This window comes from Echinops telfairi, unplaced genomic scaffold, assembly GCF_000313985.2.
Source record: "Echinops telfairi isolate 266 unplaced genomic scaffold, ASM31398v2 ScPeMD7_18;HRSCAF=68, whole genome shotgun sequence".
Lineage (NCBI taxonomy): Eukaryota > Metazoa > Chordata > Mammalia > Afrosoricida > Tenrecidae > Echinops > Echinops telfairi.
In genome coordinates this window covers 51,134,549-51,152,048 of record NW_022103915.1, presented here as the reverse complement: position 1 = coordinate 51,152,048, position 17,500 = coordinate 51,134,549, and the positions used below count along the sequence as shown (strand labels likewise).

Sequence of the window (17,500 nt, the reverse complement as noted above, 5' to 3'; positions counted from 1 at the left end):
TATGACAAAATATTAATTTATAAATTATCAAGGGTTCATGAGGGAGGGAGGGGAAAAATGAGGAGCTGATGCCAGGGGCTTAGGTGGAAAGCAAATGTTTTGAGAATGATGAGGGCAATGAAGGTACAAATGTGTTTTACACAATTGATGAATGTATGGATTGTGATAAGAGTTGTATGAGCCCCTAATAAAACAAGTTTACATTAAAAAAAAATTTTTTAAAAAGCCAAAGTTCAGAACAAGTTCAAACACCTAATAAAATATATAAAGAAAGCAAAAAATAATAAAAAAGAAAACACATTTTTTTCTGGTGGTCTTAGGAAACAACCGAGACACCACTCCTCTCCTCGTCTGTCCTCATGCAGATACACCCACATACAGGGTCACAACACGAACTGTATTAAAGGTTTGTGGCATTGGGAAGGTCTAATTGCTGCTCTCCTCTGTTCTGTCTCAGGGTCTCCTTGACTCAGCCTCTGGTCTCAGTGTGCCATAGTCCCTACTGCCTCCACTACTACTTCAAGCAGGGAGGAATCTCAAACTTGCTCCTTTACTGGCTCGTCTCCCTTGATGGCCCAGTTCTGTTCCTGCTGCTGAAATGGCTCATCCTTATAGCCAAGGGAGCGGCAGCTAAAAGGGACTATCTCCTCTATTAGTGTTGCACACGCCCTATTTGCATAGTCCCTTGCAATCATTTGGTGGGAGTGGCAGGGGCATGGATAAAACTCACTACCAGTGGGTCAATGCTCACTCACAGTGACCAAGTAGGACAGGGTGGAAATGTCCTCCCCTCAGGTTTCCAAGGCAGTAAATCTTTACAAAGGCAGAAAGCCCTGCCTTTCTCCTGTGGAGCGGCTGGTTTCCCACTGCAGCTGGCAGCCCAACACATAACTCACTATGCCAACAGAGCGCATTCCCAGACCAACACATTTCTCTTACCACACTTGTTTAAAACAATCTTAGTAACCAGAATCTCCTAATGTCCTAGCCTAAATGATTTAACAGAAGAATCACAACAGCCCTACAAATACCATCCTTAAGAGAATCCAAGCAAGAGTCTTCCTAAGACATACATTTATACAACCCTATAGTGGTATAGCAGGTTATCCATTGGAATACCACTGCAAGGTCAGCAATTCGAATTCACCAGCAACACCTTAGATGAGGCAATGTGCTCCTGTAAAGAGGTACAGTTTTGGAAACACAAAGGGGCAATTCTACTCTGTCCTGTAGGGTTGCTATGATTTGAAATTGACTAAGTAGTGAGTGGATTTGGTTGGTAAAATCCTATGTTTGAAGCATCCTGAAGAGCCACGGATAAAATGATCTATCATGACCTTACCAGCTAAGAGTTAGTCACGGAAAGTGCACAATACCTCAGGAGCCCTGATAGCACTGTCAGGGAAGTGTTGAACTGTTAACCACAAGGTAGGCAGTTCAAACCCACGAACCACTCCTTGGGGGGGAAAATGAGGCCATCTGCTCTCAAGATTTCCAGTTTGGAAACCCGATGCGGGGTGGCTAGGCCTCGGAATCAATTTGTGGTGGGTGAGTAAGTACAGGTGGGGGACAAAGTACTTTAAGAGGGTCTTGGACCAAAAATGACATTAACATCATTATGCATGCAAAGCTACAAGTATTAAACAAAAAAAGTAAACCAGACACTTAGATATGACAGAATTACATACTTATACATCATATAATCGCTATATGTATCTACCTCTTAATAATAATTTCATGAATTTTAAGTTAGGTGGGAGTCTACATTTCAGATCTTCAACTCTGTATCCAACAGTTTAAACTGCTAATCAAACTCCCCAATGGCTTACCCTTCCGAGTCCTGGCTTCCCTTCTTCCTCTTGTGGACTATCTTCCACCCAACACCTGTCAACAGTCTGATCCAATGGTTCTCAACCTTTCTAATCTGTGACCCTTTCATACAGTTCCTCATGCTGTGGTGACCCCCCAACCATAAAATTATTTTCGTTGCTACATCACTGTCATTTTGCTACTGTTATGAATCAGGTGACCCCTGTGAAAGGGTTGTTCGACCCCCAAAGGGGTCGCGACCCACTGACTCAAAGCTATTGCTTTACCTTCTTCCTTCCTTATCCTTGGCAATCTACCAAGTCTGCTCCCTCCCTTTGGTATGAGAGCCATGACCTTGTTTGTTTGTCTTCCTCCCTCTTAACAGGGTCTCCTATGCAAGGGGGTACCCAAAAGAAACCAGAATCCTCACCCCACTCCAAGCTATGTATTTGCTTTTTTTTTAACAAAACAACCTTATCACCTTCAAAGGACTCTCCATTACACTTAATCCATTTGTGAGGTCTGCGATTGCATTCTTGGAAACATGTTTCAAACTCCTGTCTGGATGGCTGACCTCCGTAGGTTCTTTCCTTCGCCTCTTCTGCGTTGTCAAATCGCCATCCTTTCATGTCCCTCTTCATTCACGAAACAAAACAAAAAAGTCTCATGGAGCAAGGTCAGGTGTCAGGTGCATGGGGCACGAGAGGCATGCTGTTTTTGCCAAAAACTGGCACACTGAGATGGCTGCATGATCAAGTGCCTTGTCTTGGTGGCAAAACCAGTCCCCTGTCTGCCACAAATCAGGGCTTTTTAGTCACACACTGTTATATAATCTTTCAGAACCTCTATAAATAGAAAGTTTGATTAATAGGCTGACCTGGTGGAATGAACTCCAAATACACTAACCTTCACATCAAAAAAACAAATAAATGAGCATCTGTTGGTTTTAGGGTTTTTTTAAGCCCCCCTCCCCATAATATTCTTCCTTTCGTGACTAACCTTGCTCAGCATAAGGGTCTGCAGGGCTATCCCTGCCAAGAGGTGCACTGTCTTTTAGCAACCCTAAGCATTTCGTTGTGTGTAGGTACCGGGGTCTTTATCCATTCTTCCACTGATGTGCACTTAGGTTGGTCTCATCTCCTTGGTGTTGTGAATTGCAGCTTCCATCTCATTATATGAGAAACGAGAAATTAATGTGGTGCTTACTTCCACTAACTGTGGCAGTGTGATTTGTGCTCAGATAACAAGAAGGAAATGGTAAACATGTAAGACTCATCAAAGGGCTGACATGCAGGGGGAGATTTTGCTTATACAGACTGTACACGCCCTTCTTTCTTATCTGTTCTAGAAATGACAGTGTACACTGAAATAAATTGTGATGAGACAACTCTGTCCAGGTTTAATCTAGCTGATTGATCAGGTCGGGCTCTGCTTTCAAAAAAGCCAAACCCCAAAATCCCATCAATGGAGCAGGAATCTGAAACAGAAGGTATCAATACCCTATTAAATTAAGGTGACCAGACGTCCCACTTTTGGTGGGACAGTCCCAATTTTTAACAATTGTTCCTGTGTCCCGCGGTGTTTTTAAAAAGTCCTGATTTTTGGAAAGCATGCACGACAAGCTAGGGTAGACGGTTTTCGGCTGCCATGGCTATTTCGCCGGGATATGAGTTTTATCAATGGTGTCCCGCTTTACCAATGTTACAATCTGGTCACCTTATATTAAATACCTGAGTCAAGCGCAGACATGTTATTCTGCAAGAAGGAAATTAAAAACAGGTGGTGTGAAAGAAGCTAAACAACAACAGAAAACAAAGAAAGAAAGAAAGAAGCTAAACAGCAGATGATGTCAAGGAATGTGTCAGAGGCAGCATTTCAACCGCACTCCCTCATCCTTCCTCTACCTGCCCCATGCCACCACCCATGCAAAGAGTTCATCCCGAAATGTGCCACTTCAGTGCGCCATGACAACATTCAGACGTAGCCCCTCTCTGTAACAGGCACACCGCATGTCACTGAACAGACAACATATAATTTAGAAAACCCCGTCTGCAGGGCATTGCTATGATTTCCAAAGGTCCCTGTTATTACAAGTCCTGCTTTACTTCCACTCACTATTAGAAATGTGCAGTAACTTGTATTTTCCTGGCCACTATTTTTGTTATTTACCTGCCTGTGCCCTTTGTCCATTTTTGTGCCGGGTTATTTTGCTCCATTTAGGATAATTAGGGAAATGAGCTATTCTTCTTTCATAGCTCTTACAACTATCTTTCCTCAATTTACTTTCAGGCTACTTACATCACACTTCTACAGAACTTTCCAAGTTTACATTTACTAAATTTTTGTTTGATAATCTAGTTTGTGTGTCCTTTTTGGGCAGAAATCTACCTGTAACCCTGCAGCACACACACCCCACCCTATGATACCATACCATTTCCTATATTTCCCAATGTGAACGAGCATTTTTATTATTTATGAAATTCCTCCATATTTGTTACTTGCTTTGTTCCCCTCAAAGTATTCCCTTAAATTAATTTAGCTGTTTTCTAAAATCTCCCCTATTTGTTATGCTTGACTTTTCTATTCCCTCCCCCAAAAAGGCACTCCCTCTAAATGTCTGAGGTCTAATATTTAGTTTTACAGTTGCCACTTCTGTATGTATAAAATGTGTACACAGTTGTATGAGCCCCTAATAAAATGATTTTTTTAAAAGTGTACACAGTTATTTAATCCCAATTTACTGGTAACTCTACATTAAAATAAGGAACCCTGGTAATGTAATAGATTAGGTATTGGGCTGATAACCCAATGTCCGCAGTTCAAGCCCACCAGTGAGAATGCTCCACAAAGAACCAAATAAAGGAATATAAGGATAAAAACTATTTTTGATCCCCCAAATCCTAAGTAAAAGGAAAGTTATGCAATCCCTTTTTTCCACCCTGGAGTAACTTTAAAAAATAACTGAAGACTGCACTTCATCTCTAACAGAAGTACCTCCATGGGGAGGTTGTGAGAAACTCTGCATTTCTATAGAATTTGAACCAATCTTTTAAAGCCTTGATGTCAAAGACTGTGATGATTTTTAAGGTGCAAAAAAAATATGCTCTTTTAATACCTGGTTTTCATCCACACAAAAATTCAAATACTCAAACTCAACTCTTATTCAAAGAAAAACATCCAAAAATTTTTTTGTTTTTTAAGTTTCAAAGGAAGAGAGATTGTCACTGACAACTACTGTTTTCCTACTGAAGCGCCCACAGAAGGTACCTCCTGGGCTCCTGGGATTAAGCTGTTTACTTGAGCTGGGTAAGTGCCAGAGCCGCTCACAAGGACCTGCCTCAAATAGACTTTGATGACTCAAAGGAAACTTCTCTTTTAAGACAACTACCCAGTCATCTGAAAATTACCTTAAAGGACCACAGCGAGGCTGGAGACTTGCACCTGGCTCTGCTGGAGAAACCGATCAACCCTCCTAGCAGAGCCCTCACTGCAGTCTCACAGAACACCTTTCCCCAGGCCTGCTTCCAAACGCACCATGCTGCTTTCTGGCAATTTCTGGAAGCGAGGGAACCACTGCTCCCAGTCTTCGTGCAGCCCCTTTGCACATTTGCTGGGCAGGCCACTTTGCAGCATGTTGTTATCACAGCACAACTCAGTACCCCTCTCTTTTCAAGAGAAAATGGCAGATGCCACATGATTTTTATAGCGACATTTTCTTTTTCATGAATTTAAGTCCTTAGAGATTATAACAGCTCTTTTGGACTCTGTCAAGCTTTGCACACATCTGGTGTGGATACCCTGGGCACCGTAATTACTAGGAGGAGCCCTGGCGGTGTAGCTGGGCTGCGATCCACACAGTTGGCAGTTGGATCCACCAGCAGCTCCACAGGAGAAAGACTGGACTTTCTACTCCCATAATAGTTATAGTCTCCGAAATCCACAGGGGGTTGCTATGAGTCAGCACTGACTCAACGGTTTTTTGGTTTGGTAATTGGTAGTAGAATCTGACAAAGCAGGAAACAGCAGGGGCCGGAAGCTGTGGACCGCTTCACAAGGTGCCAAGGTGGCAGAGTATGCAGGGCAGGGGTCACTGGCTGGGTTGTTTCCCTTTTCTCATACTGGTCCTCAATGTCCCAAAGCACTTTCTTAAGACTATAAAACCTTGATGGAAGCAAATTGCCTGGTCTTTCTCCTATGGAGCCCCTGGGTGAGTCTGAACTGCCAACCTCAGCTTATTCATTGTGCCAACAGGACTCCTTCCCTTACACTCCACTCACCCACTGCCCCCCCTCCCCCACCCACACAATGCACACATGCTATTCAGACCTGGAGTTGAATGTAATTACAGCTGACACATCCCCGTTCCATTTGGACTCAGGGAGACCTTAGATGCTTCAGAGGTAAGGTTTTCTTTGTCACCGTACTTCTTTCTGTGGCAGTAACATAACCCAAGGGTAAGAAGCCACAATTCTGGGCCTACTCTGGGTTTCTTCAATATTCAACATGCAAATAGCTAATGGGATGCTGAGAGCGGTCAAATGATATGAATGTGAACACCTTTTATAAATTTAGAAAAACCTGAGAAGTATCACCAGCAATCCTGGTTGAAAACAGTGATATTGCTTAGCAGTAGAAGCCATCCATCCCACTACACACACATTTGGGTGAATACTTCAAATTACTTATAAGGATGGGAGTTAACACCACCAGGGCCTCCAGGTACACACTTGCTTTTGTTTTGCTGAGTGGGACATTAAAGATTTGGATTCAGGGTTAAACTGTCTAGTCATCAGAAGCAAACAAACCCACTGCCATCAAGTGTACACTGACTCACAGCAACCTGAAATAGAAGCTCTGAGGTTGTGAAGCAGGTGCAGACAGCTCATCTAGTTTGAATGTCTGGTCATGTAGTTACCAGATAATGACAATTTGGACTAAAAGTAGGCAGACTCAAGAAATACCTGGGGGTCAGATCAAATAAGGCTTACCAATGACTTAAATGTGGGAAATAAGGGAGGGAGGCGGTGGTGATGGGGGGAGAGAAAGTCTAGACTAATTCCTAGGTTTGTGGCTTTAGTAATAAGTGGGTCATGATGAGTAATACCGAAATAGTCCAAGAAAATACTAAGGTTAGAAAGGTTGGATGGATAAATCCTTCAATAAATATTTACTGAGCTTCTATTATGTGAAGGTATAGCAGAGTATAAAATAAATACTAAATCTTGCCCTCAGAGTTTAGATCTTGGGAGGGTGGTGCCAATTAAACACATTAATATGGTGATAAGTGCTTTGATGTACAATAAAACAGGTTTAAGGAAGTTATTATTTTAATTGAATGGTCAAAGAATCTAAAGTGTGGGAGAGGCCTAATGGAAACAAAGGAGATAGCCCGGATGATTTCACAGAGAAACTGAGTTCCAGGCAGTCCTAATAAATTGCAAAGGCTCTTGGGCCACCACACTCTAGATAAATGTAAATAGGCACCAAGGCCTGGGCAGATAAAGAAAAATAAGCACGAGAATAGTCTGAGTTGGAAGAGTATAGAACTTTAGCTAAAGAGAAACCCCAGGGAGTTTAGAACTGAGGAATAGAGGAGTGGCCGCTAAACTAAGAAGGGCAAAGGTGAAAACTGAGAGGTCAGACACAATAATCCTGGGATGGAAGCTAGCAGTGGCAGGTCAAGAGTCAAGTTTGGAATAGGAGTTTCTGAGGAGCTGATAGGATTTGTTCCAAGGCCTGGATTGGTGTGTTTTTTTTAACGAAGAGCACTCTAGGATGAGTGACTAGGAGGGGTTTTTTGACCTGAGGCAAAGGAAGAGGTAGCCATTTAGTAGGTGGGGTCCAGTGAGCAACTCCTTGGGCTGATAACGTCAAGGTCAATGGTTGGAAACTATCAGCTCTGCTGGAGAAAGATGAGGCTTTTTACTACCAAGATTTACCATCTCAGATACCCACAGGAGCCGTTCTACCCTGAGGTGGGGTTTGGCATGAAAAGAAGAGATCTGTGAGGAAAGTAATAGCTCTTTTTCAAAGTTAAAGGGGCCCTGGTGGCACAGTGGCTACCCGTTGGCTTGCTAACTCCAAGGTCAGCAGTTCAAAACCACTAGCCACTTGGAGAGAAAGATGAGGCTTTCTGCTCCCATAGATTAAGCTGCACCTGTGGGACAATTCTACCCTGTCCTGCAGAGTTGCCATGACTCGATGGTAGTGAATTTTGCTTCCTTTAGGCAAGTTAAACTGGAGATATCCATTATAAGTTTAGGATTGAATTAGGTAGGTTTGTGTTTTCTGCATCTTGAAAGGTCTGGGTTGGAAATCTTAAATTGGGCACTTCGGCACTGAGATGGTATTTAAATTGTGGGAAGGAACCTAGCAGAGGCAGAGGATCCAGACCTGAATCCTTGCTATATTCCACTTGGGCACTTCCATGTCAAAATGAAATGAACTAAAGAGATTGCATCAGACAAATCTCAAAAGAGAAAGGAAGAATGAATCCTATCCATGATCACAATAATACAAAGAACTCAAAACATCACCAAATACCAAGACTGTATAGTGTAGTGGTTAAGTGCCTTGGTATATGAATCCAGAATGCCTAGATCGTTTCTGGTACCCCACTTATGGTTTGATCTTGGGCAAGGGACTGGCTGCAGTTTCCTGAGTAGTAAACTGGGGATACTAACTCACTGGGTTGTTGCACATGAATTAATACTGGAGGGTGCTTTGCGCTTCTGTGGAAACAACTAAAAAACATTATCCTACTACCATTAACTTATAAATTCTTGAAAGAAAAGTTGGGAGGCCCTGCAGCTAGCCACACTGCTTTCAAATCTCTAGACCAGGGGCTTAGATGTTTCTTTGGGTTTCAAAATACATTCCTAAGTTGAATGCTAAGAACTTGCCCTGGTGATGTAATGGTTACGCGTTGGGCTGCGATCCGCAGGGTCGGATGTTCGAAACCACTCGCAGTTCCACGGGAGAAAAACTGGGCTTGGCTTTCTACTCCTGTAAACAGTAACAGCCTTGGAAACCCACAGGGGCGTCACTCCGAGACAGACTCGATGGCAGCGAGTGAGAACTAAGCTTGTGGCACCCGGTCTGAGCTTTAAAGTCCAAACACGGCTCTAAACATCCAAGAGGGCGAAGGGGGGAAAAAAGAAAAAAAAAAGGCTAGTCGTACTTTATCACGTTAGTCAGCCTGGCAGATAATCACGTACACCTGTGACAAAAGCGTCAGACCGGAATCCCTCTTAATTAGTTCTGGTGTCTCCTCTAGAAGGACTATGAATGTGCCTTCGAAGGCAAAGGTTAACTCGAGCTTTTGAATGGGGGTGCTGCAAAGATCTGGTCATCATCCAGCTGCTGACAACAACTGGGAGGACTACTCCCTTTCCGGACTATGGAGAAGTACGGAGGGATGAGCCGACTCCTCCGGGGAGGCACTGGGCGAAACGGCGACCTTCTCCCACCTGCCCGCACCCCCACCCCTTCCTCTGGAAGCCGAGTGCCAGCGCACACAGCCACCTTCCCCTGCTCTCCTCGGGCTCCGGGGCTGAACAGGTGCCTGCAGCCCCAGCCTCTGGTCTCCGGGTCGGAGGAGCCAGCGGGCGAGAAACAATGGGGCCGTGGCGGCCGCCGTACCTCTCCCGGTCGCGGCCGTCGAAGTAGACGAAGTCGCCGTTCTGGACGCACTTGGCGCAGGTCAGCCGGCGGCGCGTGGTGTTGCACAGCGGACACCGCTCGACTGCCACGTACAGCCCTTCCGCGTCGTCCACCGAGTCCTCGAAGTCTCGGGCGAGCTGCCGGGAGCCGTAGCTGGGAGCCTCCGGCGCCCGGACTCCCTTCCCACTGGGAGACGCCATGATGGCCCGAGAGCACAGCCAGTCACGTGGGATTTTGTTTTCAACCAGGTGCATCCTGGGTGAGGAGGCGGGGCCAGGGCGGGGCCGGCCGGGCGCGCGGGGGTCCTGACCCGCAGGGGCTTCTGCCCCGCCCCTCGCCCCTCCTCCCGGACCCTCCCCTCCCCCGGCCGCGGCCGGGAAGGCCGGATGCCGTCAGTGCCCCGGTCCCCAGCGGGGAGAATTAGGATAGAGGGGCGAGTCCGCCAGACATGGCGTCATCTCCTGGATCATTCCGAGCCCACCACGAGGGAACGCCTCCAAGTTGTGCAAAACATAGTAACCCCATGAGTCGGAGCCGGCTCGACGGCTGCTAAGGACAACTGCAGGGATTCTGGGAAAACGGACTCGGGACCGAAGGAAGGGATTTTCCGAAGTCGCTGCAGATGCTTTTAAATTTGACTAAAACGACCGCAAAATTGGATGAATTTTGCCTTAGCTACTAACTCGGTGACGTAGGGGCAAATCCCATAACGTCTGAGCCTGTTTTCTCATCGGTTAAATGGAGATAATTACAGCACCTACCTAATGTCCTGAAGACTATGAGGTAAATAGTTTTAACAGTAATCACAGCTAACCAATGCTGAATGAGGAAGTCAAAACTGTACCATACAGAAAAGTGAATTTTAATTCATTAGCTGGCCAACACCCATCCCCTACTTGGGCCAGCTCCCCAAATTGAGACTTGATAGGTGGTTAGCATTTCCTTCCGTTTCTTTCGGGCGCGGGGTGGGGGCAAGTAAAGCGGGTCAGGGATTGTATCCGTTTAGTATTTGAATATGTCTCAGAACCACAGAAAGAACGTTCAGAGGTCATCCTGAAATTTACAAAGAATCGGAAACCTGTGACTGTCAGGTTAGAACCTTAAGGTTTCCAGCCCCCAAATAAAAACCTCCCCGCCATCCTGTGCATTCTGACTCATAGCATCCCTCCTGTCCTAGCGACCATGTAATTTTTTCTGGAGTGAAAGCCTCATCCTCTTCCCGGGCAGCAGCTGGTTATTTTCAAAGAAGCCAGTGTGTAATCCACTATATCACCTTGCCCCTCCCGGCGTCGCCGGGTGTGCTCAAATCTCGAGATGTTTTGCTGGTAACCAGCTAACTGTTTGCAGCACCAAGGAACGCCTCAAACAGTATACACCACGGAGGTTCAAGGATTATTTTAGTAGTCTAAATAAAGTTTCTCCCCTTCTCTCCCACATCCCAGACCCAGTAGTTTATGACTGCCTACTGCTGGGCATGCCTGAAAAATAACTCTCCACCCGAAGCCCAGCTTCCTGAATTTGGTGAAAGGCCAAGAGCCTAGGAATCCTGTTAGCCACACCCCTCCCTGACCACCTCCACCTCTCAGCCAGCATCCACTGCTGGTGATTCTAGAAAGAAGCTTTAAACCCAAACCCTGACTGCTCAAGTCGCAGCAAGTCGACTTTTAACAAAGTTAACCAGGATTTTAAAAGTAGGCAAAAGCAAAATGCCTTTGTTTCCAAAAATAAAGCTTACACTGAACCCAGATGGTTAAATGTTTAAGATTGGTAGGGAAGTCATTTCCTCCGATCATGGCAAGCAAAGATAGTTCATGTTCTTGAGGTTCAGGCTTTCATTGGTATTCCAACAATACCCGTATCCCAGTGCCTATTGCCTAATGGCTGGAACTATCTGCTTAGTATGAAATAAAGTAAAAAGACATTCCTTCTTGCCCTGCTAGATGGTAATGACACTATTTCTGCCGTTTTTTTAGGTACTGCTATATATTTCTTGGGAACACGTATTAATGTACATATCTACCAGGAGTGGAAGATTACATTTTAATGGAGCTGCAACATCATCTTTGCAAGGCCCTAGAACTCTTAAACTCTGGAGCAAGTGTAATTGTTTAGTTTAGAAAATACGCAGAAGTCATTTTGAATAATTTTTTTTATTTCTTAAGCATGGCTATTTATCGAATAAGGCAAAATATACATAGATGATCCATAATTAAATGTAGGAGAATCCAGCAGTTGCTTTGCTGTGCTTAAGTACATATTCAAATCGGTATACTGTGAGATGCTGAATGAGAAACTCTGGCTTTTTTAAAGCCCTTAAGGATAGGATAGATGTTTTCAAATGCTTCATAGATCTCGGAGCGTTCTTTGGCACCTAAAAAAAGGATCCAAGGTTATATCACTTTCATTATAAGAACAATACCTAGAAAGGTTCTTAATGCTACAATTTCATTGGGCCATCTCCATTTCTGTTGAACATGATTTCCATTAGGCATGCTGGAAACACGCTGTGGCATTTATTCTAAGGTATAAGCAAGAGAATTTGGTGCAGCCAGAGTCTCACAAAAAGCATACCCTATAGCCACAGGGTGCTTGATAGGAAATATGGACTATCCGTGGGCAAGACCATGATCTCACACGGACTTCGTTAGCACTTAAACTGAATACTTAACTGGGTGCTTAAACTGAGACCAAACCTGTTGCAATCCATTCTGACTCGGATGGACCCTGTGTTTGCAATTTGGGTCTTGGCTGTAATCCTTAAATGTTTGTTGTTGTTAAATTTAGAGATGGGTTGGTACTTAGCTATCAAAAAAAGGAACTTCTAATCCACTCACCTCTAGTTAACATCTTGATTCCCTAATGTGGACTAAATAAACATACAAACAAAAAACCTGCCCCTTGAGTCATCCTGAACCACAGTGACCTTAAAGAACACAGCAGAACTGCTTTTTGGGGTTCTCAAGATTGTCAAGCTTTATGCGAGCACAGAACCTCGTCTTTCTCCCTGGAGCAGCTGGTGAGCTCGAACTGCTGCCTTGTGGGTAGAAGCCCAACTCATAAGCTCAGAGGCCACCAGGGCTCCTGGTACCGGATAGTATCATGGGCAGGAAGCAAAGAGAATATGGGGAGGGGGGAAAGTTTGGAAAGGAAATATAGAAACTGGTAGCATGAAGAGAAATGGAAAATAACAATTTGGTAACGACTTCCTGGGTAGCTGGAAAGCTGGAGCGGAAGAAGTCTTCCAGAAGGCCCAGAATAACCCCACATCTCATCCAGCATCAAATGGTTGTGAGTGGTGATCTGAGTTAATTACAGGGGTGTTGTTGATGGTTGTGGTGTTACTAGGTTCTGTCAGCTAGATTCCTGGTGACTGAATAGAATTGCCCCAGGGTTTTCTTGGCCGTAATATTTCCAAAAGCAAAACAAGGCTTTTTGCTCTTAAGCTGCTGCGGCCTAGGTGGGTTCAGTGGACCAATGAAGTTTCAGTTAGCAGTCTAGTCTTGTCCCTAGCACCATCCGGGCTCCCTAACTTTAGGACCTGTTGGAGGACACTGAGTTGGTTGCCTCAGCAACCTTAGGGACAACAGAATGAAACACTGTTGCCATTCTCACAATCACTGTTTGACCCATTGTTCAGCCACTGTCAATCCATCTTGTGGAAAGTCCGCCTCATTTCCCCGGACCTTCTACCAAGCACGATGTCCTTTCTGAGGACTGGTCTTTCCTGATAACATTTCCAAAGAATGTGAGACAAAATCTCGCCACCTCGCTTCTCACGAGCATTCTGGCTGCGCTTCCTCCAAGACCGATGATTTGTTGGTTTTTCTGCCAGTGTGTCGTGCTTCCCATATTGATTGCCAACACCAAAACTCGAATGCATAATTCTTCAGTCTGCCATGTTCATTGTCCAGCTTACGTGTGCCTAGGAGGTGATCGATCGTCGAAACTCATGGAAGCAGCAGTCACGACATCAAGAGAATTCATTGCATCAGACAGTCTGCAAAGATATCCAAGGACGTCTTCGTTCTCAGACCCAAGCCATAGCATTGTCAATCACCTGGAATCAAAGATAGCAGCCTTCAGTCTGCACTGGGTCAGACACCCCTGAATCCTCAAAGGGACTTCCTTGTTCTTCAGGGCCTCTTTAGAGGTCTTGTGTGAGAGATCTGCCCAAGGCAATACATGGTTTGATCTCTTGACTTCCACAAGCATGGATTGTGGATCCACGCAAGACGGAAACCCTTGACAACTTCACTCTTTCCGCCATTTAGCATGCTGCCGTCTGGTGGTCCAGCTTTGAGGATTTTGACTTTCTTTACGTTTGTTTTGCAAGCCATACTGAAAGCCGCAGCCTTTGCTGAGACGACTGAAAACACCCTGGCCTGGGCCTGAGAACAGAGATGTCTTCAGATGTCTTTCTGGACTGTCTGTCTGATGCGAGACGTTCGCTTGAGTTTGTGACTGCTGCTTGTGTGGGTTGATTGTGGAGGGAGCAGACATTGAGGGTACATCATTAACGTGGAAACAACTTTAAACATAAAAGGAAAATTGTAAGGCACAACTTTCTTATCCGATTGATGAAGAAATGGAAGGCCCAAGAAGAGAGGTTACCCAGAACCATACTGTAGCTGTTCGGAGAGAAAAACTCATTCCAGTGTTCTTTCCATTACAACAGAAGTCGACGAGTAAGCGTGGCCAGGGTTTGGACAAAGTGTTATTATAATGAGAGGGTTTTGTCAGTTTAGTCCCGTGTTGCTCATTGAAAATTGCCATTGAAACCCATAAGCCCATTGCCATCGATTCTGACTCAATGATCCTATAGGGCATAAAAGAATTGCCCCATTGAGTTTCCAAGACTGTAACTATTCACAGAAGCAGAGGGGCCACCTCTTTCTCTCACAGAGTGTCTGGTGGGTTTGAACCAGGACCTTTTGGTTTGCAGCCAAGCCCTGTAACTGGCTAAAAATCCAAACCCCAATTAGCAGCACCAGTTTCTGATGAGGTGGCTCCGTCTTGCTGTGCCTTTTCTTTACCATCCCTTCTTCAGGCTGCAGGGGGGGACTGCAGTCTTGGGGGACAAAGGTCATGCCAACTTCAGTGGCTGAGGGGGAAATTCTTGGGACCTGGCAAGGCAGAACAAAGCCCTTCTCTTGGGGATAAGATAGGGCGTCCAATGCCAGCTGCCCTCCTGACAGGCTTTGAAACAGTGGGAAAATGGTTTCACTTCTGAGTTTCAGATGCGTTACTTGTAAAAGAATGAAAACAACTCTTCCAGGAGGTCATCAGAGTTAAGTGAGCTCACAGTTGTTAAGAAGTCTTTTGTAAACCATAGCACTTTATAAACTATTTTAATTTTTATTGTAGGAGAATGCGCTGCACTATTAGGGATGTTGTGACGGTGGGTTCAAGTACTGCAACACAAGCCAGCATCACATACAGGCAAACCCTGATGTCCGGAAGCGTTCCATTCCCACGCCAGTCCACCTTAAGTTGAATCTGATGTAAGTCAAATACTGGATTTTTTTTGTTGCTTTTCACTATTATTGCCTTTTGATATTGCTGTCTTATAAATCCAGCCTTTATTGTCCATGGGGGTAATATTGCATCTGAGAATTATCTGCTACCCACGTTGTAAGTAGGACCTATTACTGAGGGTAAGATCTATTTAAAAAGATGGCCATAAGTTCATTTTACTTGGCTCCACAATCAATGCCCTTTGAAGCAGCAGTCAAGAAAGCCAAGGCTGTACTGCATGGGGCAAAGAGCAAGAACGTCCCTGCGAGGACTAAGGTGCACCTTTCTCTCGGCTCGTCTTACTTGGACAATGACTAAGGAAGCCGAAAGGACCGAGGTCTTTGAATTACGGAGTCGGTGAAAAATATTAAAAGTACCGTGGACTGCCAGAAGATCAAATCTGTCTTGGAAGAAGTAGAGGCGGAATGCTTAGAAGTGAAGATGGCAAGGTTTTGTCTCATGTACTTTGTTACCAGGAGAAGGACGGCGTGTTCGCTAGAGTAGAGGGACAGAGAAAAAGGAGATGCTTGAGGAGAGCGATCAACACAGGCTGCAGCGATGAGCTCAACCACCGTGGTTGGGAGGGTGCTGCCACAGGACCAGCAGTCGGTCCTTGCGGGGTCATTCTGGGTCGGAACTGACTTGATGGCACCCAACATCAAGTTCCTAAGTGGGGGCTGTCCTAGCTCGAATATGCCTGAAGTTGGGGACTGCCTGTGATTTGTTGATGTCTGTCTCCTCCCAGGCTGGCTTCCTGCCAGCTAGGGAGCATGCTGAATTCACTGTCACATCCTCAGCCCTCAATACTGCTCAGCACCCAGAGCTCATCACACACCTGTCATCTGAGAGTGAGGTTTGGGAGCTCCCCTTATCCCTTATCAGCCCAAATAGCTCCTTCCAATACTACATGGGTTTTCCAATTCTATTCTTCCACAAAGTTGTAACTTCACCTCTCAGTTTCCCAACTGATGCCACACTTGTCTGTACACATGCCAAGATCTTGGGCCTCAACTCATCCACGTCTTCCTCTCCTCCGTCAAAATGATATGCACATCTTGCAAGCATTAAGACATGTTTCAAGCACTCTTCTGCATTCTTTCTATGTTAACCCAATTGAAAAACAAATTGGGGTTGGGGTGGGGAGGAAGCACTCAGCCCCCAAATCTCTACATTTTCCTATCTCTACTAACTTGCTATTGGTGAGGAATTGCTGGTAATGCCTGATAGGAGTCGCCTAGTATCTGTGGGACTCACTCCACCCCCTAATCAGCCATGCCACATGCCTGCTGTGAGCGTGGCTCTCCCTAACCTCCTCCTGCAGGCCTCTGGCAGGGAGCCAACGGAGAGGACCTTGCAGTACCACCCACCCATCTTCTTAGTCCTTGCCGCTGCTGGTGAGAAACAGGTAAACATGGCGCGTTTCACTAAAGCTGGTTTTGATTTTATATCAACCCCACCAGAAGACAACATCACAGCAAAACTTCAGCCCTCGTCAGCATTGAAGACCAAGAAAGCGAGCTTTCCTGGGGGTGGTCGTGGCTTCTAGCCATCGGGGTGACTGCTTGCCAGACACTGCTTTTGATTCTTCACAACACCCTGGAGGGAGTTTCCATTCCCTCCCCTCGAGTCCAGTCATCCCGTTAGCCCTCGGAGGAAACCCAGGTGGAGGATTCAAATGAATCCCCCAAGGGCACAGAGTTCATGAAGTGAGGAAGCCTGGATCTAACTGGGCAATTGCTCCAGATTCCATCCTGCCAGCCCAGACCATGCTGCCTCTCACCGCTGACAGTGTCTGACATGGCTCCCTCAGCTGACATGGTGGATGAGGAAGGAGTGCACAGGAGGTCACATGAGGGTTCTCAGAAAAACCCAAGAGCTGAGGGATAGGGCAGATGGTGAAGAGAGGTTCTGGTGCCAGATTGCCTAAATCCCCACCCTCGCTGTGGCACATACTTAAAAACCAGTGACTGTGGAATGTATTCCGTGGTGTATGGAGTAGAACTGTGTCCCACAGGGTTCTCAATGCTGCGACCTTTCTGAAGATTGCCAGGCCTTTCTTCCGAGGTGCCGCGGAGTGGCGTTGTGCAGACCACACTTTGGTTAGTATCCCCATTTTACAAGGAGCCCTCGTGACATAGTGATTAGGAGTCAGAAGTCAGAACTGCAAGTCAGCAGTTCAAAACCACCAGTACTCTGAGGGAGAACGGTGGGACTTTATACTCCCGAAAGAGTTATACTCTCAGTAGGTCAATAGGGGCAGTTCTACCCTGTCCTGTAGGGTTGCTTTGAGTCGACAGAGACTCAGTGGCCATCACAGCCCTTGGCTAGGACAATGCCTGTTATATGAGTGTTTGACATATATTAGCTAGTTATTATACTGGATCCTGACAGTGAAAATTGACACGGTTGCTGTTGACTGTATATTAATTTAGCAGAAGCTTGCAGTGGAATTAATAGTAGTGTGGTTTGCATAAAAGTATGGGTCCTAAATGTCACACCAGACATGAGAAAGAAC

The 17,500-nt window shown here is 45.5% G+C and overlaps 2 protein-coding genes across 2 annotated transcripts in view; both read right to left on the bottom strand.

Moving 5' to 3' along the window:
* ATG14 (autophagy related 14) overlaps positions 1-9,671 on the bottom strand; it is a 39,278-nt gene extending 29,607 nt beyond the window's left edge. The window contains exon 1 of the mRNA XM_004698605.2: positions 9,451-9,671. Within this exon, the coding sequence (XP_004698662.1) occupies positions 9,451-9,671 (221 nt within the window). The remainder of the gene's footprint in view (positions 1-9,450) is intronic.
* A 1,931-nt stretch (positions 9,672-11,602) lies between these two features.
* Positions 11,603-17,500, bottom strand: part of TBPL2 (TATA-box binding protein like 2) — a 30,904-nt gene continuing 25,006 nt past the window's right edge. The window contains exon 7 of the mRNA XM_045287632.1: positions 11,603-11,842. Coding sequence (XP_045143567.1) covers positions 11,730-11,842 — 113 coding nt within the window. The 3' untranslated portion in view covers positions 11,603-11,729. The remainder of the gene's footprint in view (positions 11,843-17,500) is intronic.